Source organism: Schistocerca serialis, chromosome 1, assembly GCF_023864345.2.
Source record: "Schistocerca serialis cubense isolate TAMUIC-IGC-003099 chromosome 1, iqSchSeri2.2, whole genome shotgun sequence".
In the NCBI taxonomy this organism is placed as follows: domain Eukaryota; kingdom Metazoa; phylum Arthropoda; class Insecta; order Orthoptera; family Acrididae; genus Schistocerca; species Schistocerca serialis.
Genome location: NC_064638.1, coordinates 629,363,809 through 629,387,092, shown reverse-complemented (window position 1 = coordinate 629,387,092; position 23,284 = coordinate 629,363,809). Strand labels below are relative to the sequence as shown.

The following is a 23,284-nucleotide window of genomic DNA, read 5'->3' as shown; positions in this document are numbered from 1 at the left end:
CTGGAAAGTCTCTAACGAGTGGAAGCGTTCGCCTCCAGTGAGTAAAGTGACCCATCGATGAATGCAGCAGGTACCGTGGCTTACCTCTTGCGCTCTGGCGCCGGGGACTTGTCGGGTGCTGCGGCCGTGGGGCTGGTGAGCGAGGTGCCGCGGCGCAGCACGCGCATGGCGCGCGCGCCCCTGCCGCCTCCGCAGCCGGCCCCACCGCCTCCGCCGCCCCCGCCGCCGTCGTCTGACTGCCAGGAGCCGCGCCGGCCGACCAGCTGAAGGTTGCGCTCCAGGTTGGCGATGTTCTGCTCGATGTCGATTAGCATCTGCTGGTCGTCGTCTAGCGCGTCGAATACTGCGTCTCCTGCCACTTCCGCGCCACCTGGCGGCGTGTACGCGATTTCGAACGAGATGCGGGTCTGTGGACACAAAGGCAAAATGTTGCGACAATGATCTCCATCCTAAACTCAAGCTGCCGTACAAAGACGGAATATACAAATTTTGTAAAGAATACGGACAGAAAAAAGTGTGACCAAATCTCGGGCTGTCAGTTTAGTAGGAAGAGCTGGAAATACAGGGTGTTTCAAGAGGACTCATCCGAGTTTGCAAGACTATATCTTTTGCATAAATCAAGTGAGGATATTGAGATAAATTTTAATTTGTGCATCAGAACTAAACGTTTACCTTGGTGCCAGTTGCCGCTTCAGGTAGTTGATGGTAGAGGTCTCTCTGGTGGAACAATCTCGCTCGATCCGTCGTTCAGTACACATCGCACTTCGTGTGGAGACGACGTCAACACAACACCAAAAGTTATTTGCCTTCTCCGATTCAACAGGTGCACTTCAGTAACAACTATACTATGTGATTTTAACAATGAGCTGTCTCAACGATGCGTCCACCGTCCGTCATTTTGCACCAATGGCCTCAGAGATGACCTTGATCTCACAGAACGTGATACATACATACATATATTAATCCTTGTTCCATAGATCATGAATACGACATTTCGTAATGATGTGGAACGTGTCACTTCAACATAAGTTTTCTTTACACAAAATAATTAATTAATTAATTTTTTTTCCAGTTGCTACTTCATATCTAAGAATTCATCTATTGAGTACAAGGAGTTGTCATTCAGAAATTCTTTTAATTTGATTTTAAATGTTGGATGACTATCTGTCAGACTTTTAATACTATTTGGCAAATGAACGAAAATTTTTGTGGCAGCATAATTCACCCCTTTCTGTGCCAAAGTGAGATTTAATCCAGAATAGTGAATATCATCCTTTCTTCTAGTGTTGTAGCTTTGCACTTCGCTGTTACTTTTGAATTGGGATGGGTTATTAATGACAAATTTCATAAGTGAATATATACATTGCGAAAGTACTGTGAATATCCCGAGTTCCTTAAATAAATGTCTACAAGGTGATCTTGGGTGGGCTCCAGCTATTATTCTGACTACACGCTTTTGTCCAATGAATACTTTCTCTCATAATGACGAATTGCCCCAAAATATGATGCCATATGAAAGCAGTGATTGAAAATAGGTACGGTAGGCTAATTTACTGATATGTTTATCACCAAAATTTGCAATAACCCTAATAGCATAAGTAGCTGTACCTAACTGTTTCAGCAGATCATCGATGTGTTTCTTCCAGTTCAAATTCTCATCAATGCACACAACCATCAATCTTGAGTATTCTACCTTAGCAACAGACTGCCGTTTTTATGGTGGGGGTTTGTGCCTTACTTAGAGAGAACTGTACGCAGTGTAGCGACAGTAGTGAGCTCAGTAACTCCAGACATGTTTGCAAAAGTGTGTGAGGAGTTTGACTATCGTCTCGATGCATGTCATGCATCCGATGCAAAGTAAATGAAACTTTGGTCCTAAACGTAATTGTAAAAAGTACCCCAACGTATTATGTGCGTCTTTGCAAAATACTCTTGTAAAATCGGAGAATTCTTTTGAACATAAAAACTTTGCAGTCATATACGTAGATTAAGGTCTACTCTAACTTACTATTTTCATTCGAGAAGAAGAGATCTAATTGTGAAATCTGAATCTTTCTGGGTAGACTAAGCGGTAGAAATACAATTTTCTTCTCATCGTGTGCAGTTTATTTTGATGTTTCCCCTCTCGAGCACATGAATTACACACAGCTCTATAACTAGGAGTAAATCATTGTTATTGTTACGTATTGATTTATCTTTAGTTTAAGTTTTGTATTTAGATAGAGACAATTTAACATGCATGATCAGCTGTTAATGTAACGTACAGTATTTTGTGTCATTTTCTGTCATACTAGTTTTAAAGTTACTAATTTAAAGTACCATACTAAGTTTCATTAAGGAAATTATAAGCATAACTACATGTGAACGAAGCAGCAGCCGTTGCTAAAGTGCGCGCGCATCTGTCCGCATGCTGCCCGGTCGAACATGCCTGGGATATATTGAAAAGGGCTATTTATTGACGACGTGACCCACCAACCACTCTGAGGAATCTACGTTGGAGAGTGGGACAATCTTGACCAACAGTGCCTTGATGAACTTGTGGATAGTATGTCACGACGAATACAGGCATGCATCAATGCAAGAGGACGTGCTACTGGGTATTAGAGGTACTTGTGTGTACAGCAGCCTGGCCCACCACCTCTGAAGGTTTCGCTGTATGGTGGTACAACATTCAATGTGTGGTTTTCATGACCAATAAGAAGGGCGGAAATGACTTTTATGTTGATCTCTATTCCAATTTTCGGTACAGGTTCCGGAACTTTCAGAACCGAGGTGATGCAAAACTTTTTTTGATGTGTATACACAGTGGTACAAGTTATGAGAGACTACGAATCTTCAGGTATCGAGAAACAGGTTACTGCATCATTTGATTCTGTTTTGTATTAGATTTATCCATACTAAGTTATATGTTAAAGAGAAAATGTACTTTGTTCAGAAGCCCAGGTTATGCTTCTGAGTTTTAAGATTGTTCTGTAAACTCAAACCTAGTCACAATTCTCATTATGAATTTGTAATCGTGTGTTTTCAAATGATGAAGAACAATATGTTCACTTGATTCAAAGTGTCGTGCTGAATAACCAATTATAACTTACATTTATACTTAAATGCATGGAACGGAGACGGCAGCCATCTTGCTGAACTAAAATTAGATAGACATTAGAAAAAATGAGGTGAGGTTGATGATCTGAAGACTGTGTCACGAGACAAGAGCGGATCAGATAATATAATGTACCATACTTTATCTGTACAGCAGTTAATTATTTTCAGCCATCAAGTATGGTGAGGCTGCATCGGTTAATGTTGCTGAACATAGGACTGCTGTGAATGGCAACATTCCCATTGCAGTGTGTATCAATACAAGCATGAAGCTAACACAAGACAGTCACACCAGCTACTTTTCTAAATCTGTTTACTTACAAAATACACTCCTGGAAATGGAAAAAAGAACACATTGACACCGGTGTGTCAGACCCACCATACTTGCTCCGGACACTGCGAGAGGGCTGTACAAGCAATGATCACACGCACGGCACAGCGGACACACCAGGAGCCGCGGTGTTGGCCGTCGAATGGCGCTAGCTGCGCAGCATTTGTGCACCGCCGCCGTCAGTGTCAGCCAGTTTGCCGTGGCATACGGAGCTCCATCGCAGTCTTTAACACTGGTAGCATGCCGCGACAGCGTGGACGTGAACCGTATGTGCAGTTGACGGACTTTGAGCGAGGGCGTATAGTGGGCATGCGGGAGGCCGGGTGGACGTACCGCCGAATTGCTCAACACGTGGGGCGTGAGGTCTCCACAGTACATCGATGTTGTCGCCAGTGGTCGGCGGAAGGTGCACGTGCCCGTCGACCTGGGACCGGACCGCAGCGACGCACGGATGCACGCCAAGACCGTAGGATCCTACGCAGTGCCGTAGGGGACCGCACCGCCACTTCCCAGCAAATTAGGGACACTGTTGCTCCTGGGGTATCGGCGAGGACCATTCGCAACCGTCTCCATGAAGCTGGGCTACGGTCCCGCACACCGTTAGGCCGTCTTCCGCTCACGCCCCAACATCGTGCAGCCCGCCTCCAGTGGTGTCGCGACAGGCGTGAATGGAGGGACGAATGGAGACGTGTCGTCTTCAGCGATGAGAGTCGCTTCTGCCTTGGTGCCAATGATGGTCGTATGCGTGTTTGGCGCCGTGCAGGTGAGCGCCACAATCAGGACTGCATACGACCGAGGCACACAGGGCCAACAACCGGCATCATGGTGTGGGGAGCGATCTCCTACACTGGCCGTACACCACTGGTGATCGTAGAGGGGACACTGAATAGTGCACGGTACATCCAAACCGTCATCGAACCCATCGTTCTACCATTCCTAGACCGGCAAGGGAACTTGCTGTTCCAACAGGACAATGCACGTCCGCATGTATCCCGTGCCACCCAACGTGCTCTAGAAGGTGTAAGTCAACTACCCTGGCCAGCAAGATCTCCGGATCTGTCCCCCATTGAGCATGTTTGGGACTGGATGAAGCGTCGTCTCACGCGGTCTGCACGTCCAGCACGAACGCTGGTCCAACTGAGGCGCCAGGTGGAAATGGCATGGCAAGCCGTTCCACAGGACTACATCCAGCATCTCTACGATCGTCTCCATGGGAGAATAGCAGCCTGCATTGCTGCGAAAGGTGGATATACACTGTACTAGTGCCGACATTGTTCATGCTCTGTTGCCTGTGTCTATGTGTCTGTGGTTCTGTCAGTGTGATCATGTGATGTATCTGACCCCAGGAATGTGTCAATAAAGTTTCCCCTTCCTGGGACAATGAATTCACGGTGTTCTTATTTCAATTTCCAGGAGTGTATATTCTGCAATAAGATATGCTGGCCCTTTATTATCTGTTCCACGTAATATGATAGGTGCATTGTGTGTCCACTCATTTCAAATCAGATATCGTTAATAATCTTTCTTGGACCTTATAAGTAAATTATACAAATCATTATAGTATGAGGACTAGCACATCACTGCCACAGAGGACAACTGATGCTCTCTTAATGGAGAGACAAACAGCTTTCAAATGTACAAGTGCCTCATCTGCCCATTCACTGATTATGGATGCTTTTTAAATTACATGCTTCGAAATGTCCACTTCACAGGCTTCATACCATACAATTTCGATGCATGTTCATATGCATTGGAGCAATGCAATCGACTACAGTGAATACTAAACTAGTATCAGCTGTTGAACCTGCCACTCCGGTGTACACACAGTACACTGGACACTCCTAATGATGGAAGCAGAGGTCTTGAAAGAATTTCATCAGGATTTGTTTCGTAATTATGTCAGACTTTGAGATTACTTGAAATATATTTTGTGATTTCAGATTGTGTTGCACTAATCACACTTCAAACAGACTTGTTGGTTCTTGGTAAATTATCATCATTTTTGGAAACACGTATGCACTTTCTGTCATAGCACATTGGATGGTGTGAGAATGAGTTGTTGTTGCATACTGTCTTCTCACCGTACTTGTTACCAACTTCTCTCTCTTCAAATGTAGAGTTCGTGGTAAGTGAACTTCTTTCTGTATAACACTTTGATTGTTATTACGTATTTGCATACATGTCATGTTGTTCATTAAGGGATTTACCTTACTGTGGCGGTCACAGCAGAGCCTTACACCTAACGCAGTGGCCTAGTGATGAAAGATCCATCACTAGGAGTGCGGTAGTCAATGTTTTAAACCTGGTAACCTATCTATGGATAGATCCATTGAATACAGTAAGTCCTACTTCACGGATCTTTTCCAAATGCCAAGAACGAATATCCCTTACTAGAACTTCTGCGCCTAGAGAATTTCTTGCACACTTCAATTTTTCTACTACTTCAAATACATGAAGTTTTGTGCACTTGTCTTTCTCTCACTTCTCAATCAAGGGACACAAATATCATAGATGATGTATGCCTTGCAGCATACAATGTCGTCTGTAAACCACAAACTTGTCCCTGAATTTTAGTGAAATACCAGTACCCCTTCTTCATCTTCACTGAGCTTCCATTACTTCCTAACAACTCTTCTTCACTGCCAGATTCTGAACGGCCCATAATGTTCTCAGATATGTTTCTGCATATTCATGTTCTGCAATATGTTGTACTGTTTTGTCTTTATACGAGGGTTGACTGAAAAGTAATGCCTCCACCTTCGTATCTCTTCAACAGTTGACAGCATTGGTATGCGGCATGTACTGGCTTGTTCCGTAGTCTCTTCTCTACAGCTTCAGTTGACGGGAAGCCTTAGCATTGAACGATTGAGTTGTTACAGTGTAAAGTATGGAACCCTGCGCAGACGGTCGGTCAATGCGATTTAACCAACGTACAGTTTGAATTCTTGACAGCAGAAGGTGTCACCCCATGGAGATTCATCAGAGAATGAAGGCAGTTATGGTGACTGTGTTGATGTGAGTATTGTGCGTTGTCGGGTGAGTAAGTTTAAAGATGCTGAGGCGGAAACATCTGACCTGGGAGACAAACAGAGAGTTGGACGTCCAGTGACAGCAACTACCGAGTTTCAGAAGCAAAATGTTGACAGATTGATACAGGACGATCGTCGCATCACTCAGAGAGAAATTGCAAGCACAATAGGCATTTCACAAGAACGTGTGGGTCACACATTTTCATGCAGCATGACAATGCCAAACCACTCACTTCACGCGCCACCACAGCAAAGTTTTAGAGACTGAATTTCACCAACGTACGGCATCCTCCATACAGTCTAGATTTAGCACCGTCTGACTTTCATCTGTTCCTAATAATGAAAGACGATCTGCGGGGACATCATTATGCTTCTGATGAAAATTTTGAGAGAACTGTGAGAATGTGATTGTGTAAACAGAGTATCGAATTCTTTCGTGACAGCTTCAGAAAACTTGTTCATTGTTGGCAGAAATGCATCCAGTTGGCTGGTGATTATGAAGGAAAAATGAATATTGGTAATTAAAGATCACATTCTAAGGATTATCTCTGCGTCTGATTTATTAAAATATTCCCATCCAAACCCAATTAACGAAGGTGGAGGCATTACTTTTCCTTCAACCCTCATAAATGAAGAGCATTCAGCAAGTTATGCAACACATTCTTTTCTGAAAGCAGGTCGATTTTATTCAGGATTCCAGTAACCATTTTTTCATATAGTCTCCATTCAATACGCTTCACCTTATACCTCCTTACTGGGAGTGCCTGTATGTCCGCATGGTACCACTCTACTGGTTGACATGAGACTCAACGTCTTGCTGCATCAATAACCACGTACTGCTTCCCGTGGAGTACATTCTTCATTGGGCCAAAGAGATGGAAGTCCGAAGGTGCGAGATACCGACTGTTGAATGGATGAGGAAGAACAGTCCAGTGAAGTTTTTTGAGCTCCTCTCGAGTGTGCAGACTAGTGTGAGGCTTTGCGTTGTCATGGAGAAGTTCGTTTGCATTTTTGTGGCGATGAATTCGCTGAAGTCGTTTCCTCAATTTCCCGAGAGTGTGTGCGGACGGCCGATACACGGGAGATCGGACAGGTTTGCGCGAACTTGTTGCGAGATGACAGACGTCTCGCCCAACGACTCGCCGTGCTTTTGTTCACTGCCAGGTCCTCGTCGATATTCTGCGAGCGCCTATGAATATCTGCAATGCTCTGATTTTCCACCAAAAGAATGATATCTTTCTGCTTGGAGCGCAACTCCGTCACCGACGCCATTTTGAAGACTACGTATAGCGCTACCATCTATCGGAACCTCATGAATCTATAGGGGCTGCAGCAGAAATATTCCCCTATGTCCCACAACAAATTCCGCGTTATTTTAACTGAAATTAGCCGAGAAAAAATGTGTTGCATTACTTATTGAACGCCCCTCACATATGCATATTACTATTGGTTACTGCTGTTGCACCAGTCACGTTTATGATGAATGCAGCCGCGTTTATTTCCTTTACTGTAATGAATAACAGTTATGCTCACTATATTTGCAGCATTCATTATCATCCGACTACGTCGACATGAGAGTGATGTGACTGATTCCGAATTCGGTAACACCATTGACGGACGGAATAACTGACGAAGTCAGTGCGTCACGGACGGAGGTTTCCCTGCTCAGGTGGAATGTCGGTGTGGTTCACCTAGATGTTGCATCGGGAACTTCTTTAAGTGATCTTCGATGCTGCTATTGTCGATCCTAGCGTACTCTGCATATTCAGAATTAGCTAGCGCAGGAACGTTTACGATGACTGAAGATACTAAGTTAGCGATATCATGTCAGGCATGGTTTGTTGGGAACGGGAGATCAAATATCCGTAGGTTACAGTGTAAAAGACGATGACAATAAGGGCATTTACACTCAAACATGTTCATACAAACCACAACTCAAATGCCCTCGAGTTTGAAGCTTGGGCTAACTCCCCTATGATAGGCCAGCTACGCGCCAGTCGACTACGATTGTGAACTATCCTTTGCACCTTTTGGTGTAGCTTCCAGACAGAAGGGCAGGGAAGTCGAACATAATGTGAACAGGAGGTCGTACGTTTGAATACAAAAAAATGGCTCTCAGCACTATGGGACTTAACTTCTGAGGTCATCAGTCCCCTAGAACTGAGAACTAATTAAACCTAACTAACCTAAGGACATCACACACATCCATGCCCGAGGCAGGATTCGAACCTGCAACCGTAGCGGTCGCGCGGTCCAGATTGTAGTGCCTAGAACCGCTCGGCTACTCCGGCCGGCGTTGGAACACAGTACGAGGAGATAACTATATTTGGACGCCAAAACTAAGAACGATTACTGTTAATTACTAATAAATAGCAGCAGTTGCCAAGGACAAGAACCAATGGAAATCCTCTGAGTATATTTTCTTTAATTTGATAACCATCACATGCTGCAAACAAGATTAAGTCACAACTGAATGAATTAACTATCTATGCCAAACAACAGCAGAGCGCTGTCGAAGCCTCACGCTAGTTTAATACTAGTTTTCGGTGCTGGTTAAACCTCGCTCGAGTGTAGAATAATCCACATTTTCGTGGTAACAGGTTTTTCTACGCCTTAGAATGGTTGCAAAATATAATGTAGGTTCCGTTAGAGATCAAAAAAGTCATTCATTGTAAATGAAAGACTTCAATGACATCTGTAAGTTACTAAAGGACACTTCTACTGTTACCCCCGACCTAGCAAAGTCAGATTTGTTTCAATTTTTGTTCGAATAAAGTGTCCTTTACTGTGAGAACATAGAGTAATATTGTTCAGGAAGCTGGATCAACGATAATTCGAGGGCGATGTGCGTTTCATGACCGCAGATCTCTTAATACGCATAGCATATAGACGGTTGAATAACATTCGCCGAGGTATATTACTCTGATCTAACTGAAAAAGTTTCGAAATAGGCACAAAATAAAAAATAGCGTTCGGAAATAATAGCAGTCCTTAAGCATAAATTCACCACTCAGAACTCTAACCATTGCCATCGCTGCATTTAAGTTGACATGTTTGGAAGATGTATCAACACATCTAATACGTACTCAAGAGTGCATTACAATGTTGCATAGACATCAGAAATGTATCATTTATTTTCGAAGCCATGCATGTATCCTCCTTCCTTACCGTTTATTATTTACAGCAATGACTCCAACTCCTTCTGTCAGCGACCAGAGTACAAGCTATCCTCAAGTTTATGTAAAGATTCATGTGCATCAACGACTCCGGATGTAACTGAAATAATCCCTCTCATGATGACAAGTTTCTATCGGCTTGCAGCCGTCACAACAGAAAATGTCAGTAGGACCGACTTTTGAATATATTCAGCTGTTTTTAGGTGACATTAACCGGCAAACATGATTCAGTTATTTTAAAAAAATAATATTGTAAAACAGCTGTCATCGAAGAGTAAGACAACGGCTTGTATGTATACCCTACAAATACTTCAAGTTGACACTGTTATTCCTTTGTCACATGAAATAATTGTAACTGATTTTGATAATGTACTTAGTCCTACTATTCAGGTGGTGAAATGCACATATGAACATATGAGTAAAAACAATCCTGTTTATGATGAAAATGTAAGAACAGCTTCACAAAAAACTGATGAATAAAATATGTATAGCATATAAACGTCAGACGGCGGTGCTGTACCCAGCCGGGAACATTTAATGTAGAAACAAATTATAATAAGTTGTACGACATTTATGGTTGCTTGCAATTTTATTTTTTACGCTCACTGTTGCTCATGCAGGCGCTCCCTAAACAGGCGAATGTCAAAATAAAGTTAACTGCTTGCATTTACAGATCATATAGATACATTTTCCATCATAGTGCTATGACGTATGATAACCCATTACATCTTTTGATATGTGGCTACCAATGAAATGAGCAATTAAATAACAAGAGGCGGGGCGAAACAGCAATTTGCCACATAACCTAGCCACAGCAGCTGACGGCTCACGGTACAGAGAGATGGTGCTGAAATTTTGCCAGCCTGATTGATAGTTGTGCACACGGACGAACAAACGACTGAACGATTTCATTTTTATGCACAGTATTTCGACGTGACTTCAGATCACTTACATTTTCTATTCCTCGCGTTTGTTTTCTAATGTTCATAAAAACGATCGGACGCCTTCTCAAGAAGGCATTTGTACGTATTCTGCAGAATGAAACATGTACACTGCTTACAACAAAGTCAGTATCTACAGAGCAAAATCCATGTATATATATAAAATCTCAACACTTCATCCTCGGTGATTCATTACTTGTTTTAGAGTGTTCCGCCGCGCGGGATTAGCCGAGCGGTCTTAGGCGCTGCAGTCCTGGACTGTGCGGCTGGTCCCGGCGGAGGTTCGAGTCCTCCCTCGGGCATGGGTGTGTGTGTTTGTCCTTAGGATAATTTAGGTTAAGTAGTGTGTAAGCTTAGGAACTAATGACCTTCGCAGTTAAGTCCCATAAGATTTCACACATATTTGAACATTTTTTAGAGTGTTCCCTTTAATAAAATACTTGCAGAATGCATTGATAATGACCTCATCATTTACCGTTTTTTGTTTTGTTTTTTGTGATACCTATTTTCTTCAGTCAGTTGATAACTCTGCCGATAAGCCGTGTTAAATAATGTATAAGGACACCACAGTTACTCAAAACAGGTTTTTAATACAAATATATTTTTCGTTTATTTACAAACACTAACATACACACTGAGCAATACCATGAGATGTTCAGCTTGAAGCTCCGCTCACATTATCGAATACACCAAGGAAATTCCTGGACGCTTACTATCTTTTAAAGTCTCTAGTACTCTCACTTCTGTGGTACCATCTAGAGACCTCACAGACGTAAAATGGATGAACCGCAGCGCGCAGCGGGAAATAACAGCCCTGGGATGTTACGGTCGCGTGTGGAACAGGAGGATCGGTCGCACGGGGAGAAGCGGAAGGCTCGTACTGCCTTATTGGATCGTAACATGAGGGCGGTAAGTTTTCCACGTCAGTACACCCATTGTAAAAATTTACAGGCCATTTAGACCGTTAAGGATGATAACTTCTTTACGTCAGTCGGAGCGATTCTAGTATTTGTAGTCCAACACAAACGCTTATACTCGCAGGGCCACATCATGCATGAGTTAGGAATTTTCCACATGATATCGAGTTTGCTAGTTTCCTGAATATAATGTCGCAAGATGGATATTAATAAACACCATATATTTCTTAATTTTTATTATAAATCACGGTTTCTGGAAATAACTGATTTTCATATGTAAGTCAGCATGCAGGCTGTAAATGACATTCGATAAGTTTTAACAGTTTCAATATTGTGTCCGGTTTGTTATAGTTTTTATAATATTCATAACACTGTGTCATGTCTGTTCTAGATATCTTGGGAGCCATGTACCTCGTCTGAATAAGTTATGATTCTAATGTCTTCTGAGTGTTAAGGATCGCTGCCTCTTCGTTGTCATCATTTGCTAGTTCAGTCAGGGTAACATGAACCAACATGACAATAACGTGAGGGACTGAAAAGCTTGTACACACGATTTAGTGAATAGAACACTATTCGTATACCAAGAGACATCGTGACACAGCAACATTCCACGAGCTGCATTATGATAGCAATTTCTTAGCAAAATGTTAGCAGTTGGAGCATTGTTGGCAACGTCCGACACCAGTATCGTTGCAAACTATGACACAAAATCATAAGTGGATTTAATAATGTAAAAGGAAAATCCAATTTTTATTTTCAGTGTGTTGATAATAATCTGTTCGTATAATTTTATATTCTTAAATACCCATAATTATTATTAGCCATATTCAGAACATAAACCGTTTTTTTAATTACTTAGTTAGGTAGGTAGTTAAATATTCCACAGACCATTTGAGCGATTATTTTACTGAAATGATGCGGAACAAGTCAGTTTACAGGATATGCATACCTGATTAATGTTAACATTAATGAACAAATAATTATTTAGTCCTACTCATTCAATCACTCTTAAAAACCAGGGTTTTCTTGTTTATTTAATTTTTTTGGCAGCCTACCAGTTTTCAAACAGATTCGTCCATGAGATAGGAATTATTCATGAAACATGAGTTTAGATCAGATTTAAAACTTGCTTTCCTACCTGTCAGACGTTATGTTATTGGGAAAACGGTCAGAAATTTCTGTTGCTGTATATTGATCTCCTTTCTGAGTCACTGAGAGCTATGTAAAGGATAATAAAGCTCATATTTTCCTCTTGTGTTGCAGGTACAAACATCACTGTTCTTTTCAAATTATGATAGATTATTAATAACGAATTTAATTAGCGAATATATTTATTGTGATGTCTGACTCCTCGAAGAGATACCTATATGTCGTCTGTGAGTGAACACCACATATCATTTTTACTGCTCGCATTTTTGCAATCAATTTTCGCTCTCTAAGTGATGAATTATTCCAGAAAATTATTCAGTGTGACATTACTGAGTGTGAAATAAGCAAAATATGTCAGGAGGTTGATACGTTTGTTTCCAAACTTAGCAATTCAATGAAGAACTAAAGTAACTGAATTTAATCGTTTCAGAAGTTCAGTATTAAGCAGTAGGGCAAAGAGAGCATCACCCCTCTCTGTAATGCTGCCAAATTTATTCAAAATCGTAGATCCAAGATGGCGGCCATAGATGTGGAAATGTCGCAGTGACTTCATGGTGCGAAGTTCAAATTATGGCAGACAATCAGATCAATCAGGCTACCTCCACTAACAGCACAATCAGACAAACAGAATTCGAGGCACTGTCTTACAGATGAGGACAAGGCTGGAATTTTTGGTGAATTTTCGATGTCCGACAGCTGCTGGCCTGGAGATGCTCTAAAGCCACAATGACGGGTTTGGGGCAGCATCCCGCCTGTCTGAAACAGAGGAGGATGGTCTGCTTGGACTTGTCTCTGAACACTCAAAGAAAGAACACATCACGTGACTCTCAGACGTCATAGAACTTTCTGTAAATACATTGCCGCCATCTTGTTCAACCTAGTCCTACATCACACACAAAGGATTTCTGGTGACACTATGTTGTCCTGGAACTTCTTGTGAATGGAGCATTCTGATTGGTTTTTTCTGAATTTACCAGCCAAACTGCTGCTGCCAATGCGGGAGCACCATCCGCCATTTCGCATACAGACAAATCACGAGATTTCCATGAGCAAAATTATTTTGTACAGATCGAAAAAAAAAACCACACACAGTAGCCTTATTGCACTGAGAGCTAAACCCTGCAAACGCGATCTACAAATCTCGAAATATGGAAACTACAGCCAGACACTTCCTCAATTATACTGCTCTGCTATAGTCACTCTCTGAACTTATGTACAAAGGCTTGGCTGGTTCCCCCGGCTCAAAGGGATTTTTGTTTCTGGCCCTGGCCTGCTTGCTTGCTTGCTGCTGTGCTTTCTACAGCTATGTCCAGACCCTGGGAGTACAAGAACATATGTATTTTCACATGGTTTGCCAGAAGATCATATCATTTGCGCGATAGTTCTCGATATCAGCCACATAGCAGTATGCTACTGATCGCTTGCACATTATAATTCCGAAGATAAAGAGTGGGAATTGTATCTCTAGAAGTCTGAAACTTTAACGAGATGCAGCGAGGTGGATGCCCTGCAAACCACTGAGTAAGTATAAACTTACTTCGTTTGTGAAAATCTTCACGCAAAAACACGAGAAAATAGAGGAAACCAATAGTTCCACGCGTATTTTTTAATGAATACTTGTTCCAATGATACAACATATTGCAAATCATCCTTGTACCTTACAAAGTCAACTAAGGTATTTATCATGTCTAGAGAAGCAGGAAACTTCGCTTCCATCTGTTTCTCACCATCTAGATCAGGGCTGGCCAGAAATTCTGGACGCGTGCGGTGCTCCTGCACATGTGCAACTTCCGGGTCACAGCGTGCACGCCGCAGCCGTCAGCGTTCATGTAGTGTTTCTACCCACAGATGTCGCTTTATCCACTTGCTGGGATACTCTGTACCGGCGCATTCTAGTGCTCTTTCCACAGATTGCAAGCCAACGATGGGAAGGTATTTCGCGTATTAAACATTTAAAATACTGTCACAGTCTACTCATTGAGACGTCTACTTTTATGTTAACAGTTTAACCCAGTAAGACAAGTAATACAGTTAACAACCGTGGGATTTTATTAAGGCAGCTTGACTGACGGCACGTAAATACGAGTAATGTTTTTGATCTATTTAAGAGAGAGAGCACTTAGCGACTTCCAATGAACCTTATTCATGATTTCAAATAACATTAAACTAATTCAAGGTTTCCTATAACTAATTCTCGGTGCCCTCAGTTACACCCATATAATTTCTGTCTCACTGACCTCTGAACAGAACGATAACCGCAGACCTGTCGATGATCACCTGTTATTTCAATACCATTATTGCTACATCTTTCATCAACTCCGTCTGAAATCTGCATAATAACCGACAATTAGATGAATGTCACGTTTTATCGAGTTCAGCTGAGCGTAGCCCTTCACACATTAAAAAAAAACCTTAAATGGAAGTATACATTGGAACAATCGGTTTAATGACCAATTTTCCTAATAATAATGTAACATGGAACAGAATGAACCACTAATGCACAGTTACTAAATAATAATTTTTAATTATGAAAGGAATAAATCAAAACACGTTTATCACTGGTCATGAGAAATGATATCGAGTTGATGTGTCTCATCCATTTTCTTAAGGACATTTAATTTTACTTGCCGTTCTTCACTCTTGAGTACACTACACTCGTCTTTGTGGTATGTATTGTAGTGTCTTTCAATTGAAAACTTACGCTGGCCGCCTATTATTCGGCGGCATAGCAAACATTGTGTTTTCCAGTCATTTTTAAACGACTGAGAACATAGATCTCTTGTCCTTTGCTTTTTCACAGTACCTACCATTTCTCAGTACTTCTCTGTTAAGTTTACGGTTACCAGGGATAAACGAGACTGGGTATGTTGCGCTCTTGCTTGTACCACATAAACAGGGAAGTGGAGCCGCCGCCGTTCATTTAGGACACATGTCTAAAAACAGATGTCGCTGTCGCACGCTGTCGCACGCTGTCGCACACGTGCGCACATGTGCAGCACTTCCGCACGTCTGCACACTGTGCAGCGTTTGGCCGGCCCTGATCTAGATGTACACAACACACATTACAATCGATGTTCTCTCAACCAAATAAACAAAAGAAATGTGCAGAAGAAGTCAACCGTTCAATCTACAAAAGAGGGGATAACTGTCCAGCACAAACGCATGTCCATATTACATCTTCTCAAATTTCCATGGAGTACACATGCGATCACGAAGGCTGGCCAGCACAGGATGAGAATTAGTTCGCTGTTCGCACGCCTAGAGGGAGACGTGGTTAGGTCAGCTACATTCTTATACTCCAGCCCAGCTAGTTCAGATGGGTGCTGCTGTAAGCTGTAAATGTCAGTTGTTCCGGCCATAGGCACTCCCCGCCCAGGCCGTGCCAAAGGGTAAGTCCGCTCTGGTGCCTCGTCACCAGACAAAACACATCAGCTGCCTCAAGGTCACACTACGCCTAGCGCATAATCATGTGCTGAAAGCGTACGTAAGTGAATGTATTTTTGTTTTTTGGAAAGATAAGGAATTAGGAAAGGAGGAATTTTTATGGTCTATAATACAACATACAGTCACCAGAAATATTTATTTTACAATTGTTATTGCCCACTTTGGCCCAAATAAAGAGCTATATGTCAGCATTTAGCTTCTTCTTTCTTCTTGTAGACAAAGTAAAGGGCTTGTCTGGAACCAATGTACCAAAGGGAGCCTTAGCTAGTAGGTCTCTACTATCCGCTATACTCCACGTCTTCCAAGCCAAATGTGTGCATCAGGGAAAGCTTCAAGGCCACCATAATCTGCATGGTTACCCCATACAACAGCCAAGGTCAACCATGTACAGCACCCAAAGACAGCCCTGATATCACATTTAAACTGCATCCTTAGTCCACGAAAGACATTAGCACCACCAATAAGCTGCTCCTTATTGAATTGGCCAGCAAGGTCAATGTCTATTACTTTCAAAGACTTATACAAAGGAACACTGCGCCGTCAACGGCGACGATAACCACGTCGCACAGGCATTGTAGAGGTATGTTTACACAAGTGCTAGGCAAAATCATCCTAGGAAACCAGTCACATATTTAGCACTGTACTTATAAATAAATATTAAGATTGCAGTCTCAATCTGACGACATTTGACAATGAGCGAAGCATCAGAAATACCACCTCCTGAGGGCTGTGGCTGTGGAAATATAAAAATCTATATCCTTCTTATGACTGGACAAATTTTTTCACTTAAAAACGATTTCATTCCTCTTATGGCTATCGCAGTTTTCCACATCAGATCCATACCTCCCCTTACGACAGGACATAGTAATTTTCTTTGCACTTGTTGGAACACAGACAATAGTACATATAGTTTATAAGTCCGCTGATCGCCGACCGAAGTGGCCGTGCGGTTCTCGGCGCTGCAGTCTGGAACCGCGAGACCGCTACGGTCGCAGGTTCGAATCCTGCCTCGGGCATGGGTGTGTGTGATGTCCTTAGGTTAGTTAGGTTTAACTAGTTCTAAGTTCTAGGGGACTAATGACCTCAGCAGTTGAGTCCCATAGTGCTCAGAGCCATTTGAACCATTTGAAGTCCGCTGATCATAGCGAATCCATAACGGCACATCCCCTACTAAATATAATACTTCGTCGATAACTGAATGCTAGCGGAAACAAACAATACTGAGCGAAGATCTGCGATCAATGGATATGCCCCATTTGTTTTTCTTGCGAGTGGTACCACTGTGTCTTAGAAAGAGTGATGTAATCGTCTTACAAGCCACCAGATGTTAAAAACACGGTAGCAACGGTTATATTACTATTGCCCTGCATAAAAGGCGGTCTTGGTCCTACAGGTGCCGACAAGTGTCACTAACGATATCCATGTTAAAAACTAGACAAGCTTTATAAGTCGAGTTACGGTATTGCTTCTGAAGTGGTCTTCCACACAAATACCTATATGGACGGTGATCGCGGAGTGTGTATTAACAGACCGAAAGCGTGGATGCACGTCACTAGCAGTGCAAGCTCGTAATAAAATCACCGAATTTAGAAAGCGACTCGGTTAACACTCTCTCACACCACCGCTAGGTGTTTCTCACGCTAACAAACAGTGTTTGTAACACATTCTATCTCGATGCCATGTCAGAGGTTTTGTGATACATCCTCTGCGTTACAGGCTAGGAAGGATGATGGTTGATTGAGAATGATAACATACCGTAGACAGTAGGCTATGCGACGAATCACATAAAAAACTACAACGCTAGATTGAGATCATAAGAAATGTACAAAGTACACTGAGTTTTCAGGTCCGTACTGTTACTGTTTCTGGTAGAAATACTCTCTGTGATTTGAAATCAAGTCTTTCCATTCAACCACATACCAGTGTTGCGTCCTATGGAGATGTCTTTCAATGACTACAGTCACTGGTTAATCATATTCGTAGCACTCTCCTATCTCGAAACGAGTCACCCTTTTTGAATCTATCTGCTACGGTAAAACTCCAGCGTGATTTTAGACAGCCCCTATGCGTCTTGTAACTGTTCCTCTGTCTCTTCCCCGCCCCCCCAATTTAAGTCAGAACTGAGCAGAAGCCGGAGAGCGCTGTATCTAAGACCTTCAGAAACCCGTGGAGGAACAGGCTGAGCTGAGTTAATCCAACAGGACCGTCTTTTTTGACGACTGGATGGAAATTGGAGCATGTTTTTTTTCTTTTTTATTAACTATGACGTTTCCCCACTATTATTTACTAATCCTTTTACAAGACGATGATTTTACATCTGACATATCGTAAGAAGTGAATGTCTTTCTCATTATGGCTAATTTTAAGTTTGATGTCCTGCAATATATGTTAATGACATAAACTCAATCATGTCAAAATGGCTTAAAAGGCAGAAACCTGGGATGTAATTAAATAAACAACAGTACAGTCAAATAGCACTGTGCTTATTTAAAAAAAAATTTTAGAATACATGGCAAGAAGTGATGTCATGATGGCGTGAGCAGAAGTGAAGTAAAATCAATAAAATTATAAAAAAATTGACGGAAAAATACGTATAAATTGGGGGAAAAATACGCCGAAATGCAGGAGTACTTGATGTCTTCTGCTAGGTGCAGGACAATTCTTGGGTGTGGCAACAACAGGAATACGAAAAAAAGTTGACATGGAAGCACTGGGAACTAGGGAAACAGTAATTTTTTCGTCGACAGCGTTATGACAATTGGAACAGAATGTTTAAAGTGATTGAGCACCAGTTGTAGAGTAATAAATTTATGTATATGTCGGACTACAAGCCCAGATGTGGCGCCACAGTTATCAGCAAACACCTTATACATTTTTTTAAAGTGTCCTTGGTTAAAGAACGTTGTAGTACTTGCTGTGGGACTGCAATATACAACCACAGAATGGATCGCGTGTTTGACCCTGTGCTGGACTGATCTGGTGTTTTAAATCTTAACAAACAGTATTTAGAATGTGCTTGTCTGTCCTCTCCTCCAATCACAACCTTGCGGTGTCAGCTAACAAAGAGTTGCTGCATGACAGTATTCTACTGTATGTCTATTGAGATAATAATGATACACGTTAGTTGACTCTTGTCTCTGATACTTTCCTGGAAAGAAGAGAATCGTCTGCCTCTAAATTGATCTGCATCTGCCTTAAAAGGTGACAGAAAGTACAGAAAGTAGATGGAGTGATCGGTTGAGATGGGCTTGTAATAAGGTATGAGTTAATGGTAGACTGATGGTGCACTCTAGAGAGAGAGAGAGAGAGAGAGAGAGAGAGAGAGAGAGAGAGAGAGAGAGAAAGAAAGAGAGAGATGTCGCTGCAGGGCATTTATTTCGCATTTAACCCATTTTTTTCAGTTTTTCTGTCAGGGTGTATCAGCTGCGTGGCATAGCCTGCATTCGACTCGTATACTTCTGCATGTTCTGTGAGTGACTTAGAGCACTACCTACCTGCGATCGTTAACAGCAAACCTCTCCATACCACAGTCATCAGAGGACTTCCAACTCATGTATGATGATGATGAAACAAGTCCATCCTATTTCGGCACCCTCCTCTAGACAAATGAAGATTTATGTGACGTACTCAATTTCCCTGCCGCATCCTGGGGCACAAAATCGAGTCTTCAGTTTCATAACTACGGTGATTCTAAGTTTGTGATAGGTTCAATTAAATTTTTTGGGTTTGTGACCATATTGTCAAAATGTATAAAACCACCAACGCTGCAAGCGACCTCCTTCATTTGTTTGCTGATGAATGAGAAAACTTTGTTTCTTATATACCTGCAGACATGGCTGGTATCTAATTCTGATAGGCTGCTTAGGATGAAGGGGTGGGATGTTAAAAGTCTCTATTGGTGTTTTCATTAATTCTTTTCATTGGTGGAAACCCGACGTTTTGATTGGTGTTACTACTTGTGATTGGTGGAAATCGGCGAATGGAAAACACCCTGAAGAAGGTTGCTTGCAACAGGGACCGAAACGGCAGTAGTTTTATATATATTGACAATGCGGTCACAAACCCAGAACATTTTTTATTGAATGTGACAATAGCCATGGAAGGCTACGGCTATAGTTAGTGATACGTGATTGTGAGGTACTGCAATCCCCGTGAAAACACCTGCTTGACAATTTCCTGTTTACGGAGTTAGTGGCAACATGATGTGTAATTTCAGATGTCAAACACCGCTGCATTTGTCTGTTTCCTTGGAAGAGGCATTCGCCACTTCTAACTCTCTTTTTTATTGGACTGATGTGAGCATAGTATAATCTCTCAACCATGATCGGATGAGAATAGTCGAGGCTATGCACCTCTGGAAAGCTATATTATGCTTGTATCACAAATACTCTATGTTTCAAGGAAGTAGTTCTATCTTCTTAAAGTTTGTCACCATAGTGAGTCGGATAGAAAACTTGCACAACGGATGTATGTCAATTGCTGGACTTTATGTCCTCTGTTTACGTTCTATGATCATTTCTCTCTTACCAATACCTTTTTGGTACTGATACCAGACACTAGAACAATACTTTGGCATTGATAGCACGATTGATTTATGTAGAATGTTTCAAACTCCGTTCGTCTGGAGCTCCATCATGCATAAAACCCCACATTTTCTTCTTCTTAACCGTCTGTCATATCATCACAACACTTTCATATCTGCTATACACCGATAAGGGGTGCTAAAATCCTTGACACCGCGCATCTGGAGAGATTTTATGCACTTGGATAGGTGCCATTAGTAAGATTGGTGCAGAACAGCAGTTATGGACTTGGCTCGCTCTGTTCCTTCATAAGATTTAAGCTGCAGATTAAATTGGTGACAGTGTTGCAGGGAGAGTTGGACAAAGACACTGCAAGGAGATCTTTCAGTCTCTAACTTTTTTCGAAGAATGCGAGAAAGCTCTGTGACTCCCATCCACTTAGCGAAAGATGGGCAATCGTAAATTATGCACTATGATTGAAGTGCTAGAAATATGTAGAGTACTGTCTGTTATACTTTGGTGAATATATATTTACGTTCTATAATTAACAATGAATGGGTGTACTGCAAAGTCATTCTATCTACATTCGCAATCTAGTATATGGTCCTCACAAAGTAGAGGAGCGGTGGTATGGCAATGATACAGAAACTGGGAAACATGCTGCTTATTCATTGGTCAGCGCTGAAATTACAGAAAAAAATTGGTAAAATTGCTAAAATTGATCGCACTATCAACTTTGATGCTTGCTACAGTACATCGACAGTGTTTTTTCCAACCCATCCATCCACTGGTACATGTGGATTACCACATAATTACTGACCAATATCACCTGTTTGAGATGGAGAAAGAGTCTTAGTGGAGTGGCAACACCTTTTGGGGACGGCTAGCACTGAAACAGTGCTCAGATACATGGCCGCAATAGGAGAATTCAGTCAAAACAGAACACCAAGCCATCTGCTACCTCATCACTGTCAAAGATGAGTTTAAATGTAAAGCTCATCCATCATCTTCGGACAGCTGTTTGGAAGTGCTCCGCAATGCCAAAGAACTCTTCCAGTTTCCATATGCTGTGATATCTTCTGCATTTTTCTCAATAAGAGACATCGCTTCTGTCTTTTATTTCAGTCATCCTGGATGTGTGTTGTGGGAGCAACAGCATAATTTACACCGTCCGATGTCCAGTTTACTGTGAGAGCCAAACGATCGAAACATGTTCATGTCACTTTAAAACCTGAGACAGACCTCAAAGTCATGGTGGAAGAAGCAAAATGTATGGCAGTGTACAAAGCTGTAGTCATACACTGCTTTGACATGCTATAGCAGAAAAAACAATGTAGCAAACAACAAAATGGGGACCCTCTCTTGCGACTGATAGTCTGTGGGACATGGTTCTCCTACGGTACAGGTGATGAAACATTTCACTTGTTTGTGCAGGTGACTTCGATCACTGGTCACCTGCTACAATGGATCAAACCTGTATATTTAATAGGATCTCCATATATGCTGGATACCAGGGCACAGACAGTATTTGTTTTTGATATACATATACAGGGCGTTTCAAAAAGAAAGAGCAGATTTCAAACATTTATTTCTCAAAAACTACAAATGATAGAAACACAATTCCAACGGTCCTTCACTCAATATGAGTACCAAATGTTACACAACAAATATCAAAACTGTACCTCAATATGAGCACCATTTGTTACACGACAAATATCAAACCGGTATCTCATTTCTTGCCACACACGACGCAACTGGTCTTTAGTTACCGAATTCACGGCCGCAACAATTCGATGTCGTACCTCTTGAAGAGTAGCGGGCATAGGTGGGACATAAACACAGTCCTTTATGTACCCCCACAAATAAAAATCGCAGGGAGTAAGGTCTGGTGACCTGGGAGGCCACAGACGATGACATTGATCTTGTGCTCCTGCTCTTCCAATCCACCGTCCTGGAATGGTGTTATTTAGGTACCGTCGTACAGGTTCAGAGAAGTGTGGTGGGGCGCCATCTTGCATGAAGATGAAGTGATTTGAATCTTCCTGAAGTTGAGGAAATAGCCAGTTTTCTAACATGTCCAGGTAAATGGTTCCTGTGATAGTTTTCTCCATGAAAAAGAAAGGTCCATAAACTTTGTTTACCGAAATTGCACAAAAGACGTTAACCTTTGGTGAGTCTCTTTCATGTTGAATAACGTCCCTCGGAGTTTCACTCGCCCAAATTCGTACGTTATGCCGATTAACTTTACCAGAAATGTGAAACGTTGATTCATCTGAAAAAATTAATCGTTCGGCAAAATTGTCCTCTTCCATGTCCTGTAGAATTGCAGTTGAAAATTCGAACCTTTTGTTGTGGTCGTCAGGACGCAATGCTTGCAATAACTGCAGTTTGTACGGCTTCATGTGCAGACGCTTACTCAGAACGCGCCATACCGTTGTTTTAGACATGTTTAGTTCGTGACTTGCCCGTGTCGTGGATTTTCTAGGGCTCCTTTCGTAAGCTGCACGGACACGCTCGACATTTTCATCCGATGTGCGTGGACGACCCGTGCTTTTTCGCTTGCAGATGCAACCATCTTCTACGAATCTGTGATGCCACTCATAAATTTGCTTATGACGAGGCGGCTGTTTGTTGAATTGACGGCGGAATGCACGTTGCACACCAACAATGGACTCTAA

General features: G+C 42.0%; 1 protein-coding gene across 1 annotated transcript in view; it reads right to left on the bottom strand.

Annotated features, from left to right (window-relative positions):
• LOC126419675 (otoferlin-like) overlaps positions 1–23,284 on the bottom strand; it is a 468,560-nt gene that overhangs the window by 323,438 nt on the left and 121,838 nt on the right. Inside the window, exon 4 of the mRNA XM_050086891.1 lies at positions 85–407. Within this exon, the coding sequence (XP_049942848.1) occupies positions 85–407 (323 nt within the window). The remainder of the gene's footprint in view (positions 1–84; positions 408–23,284) is intronic.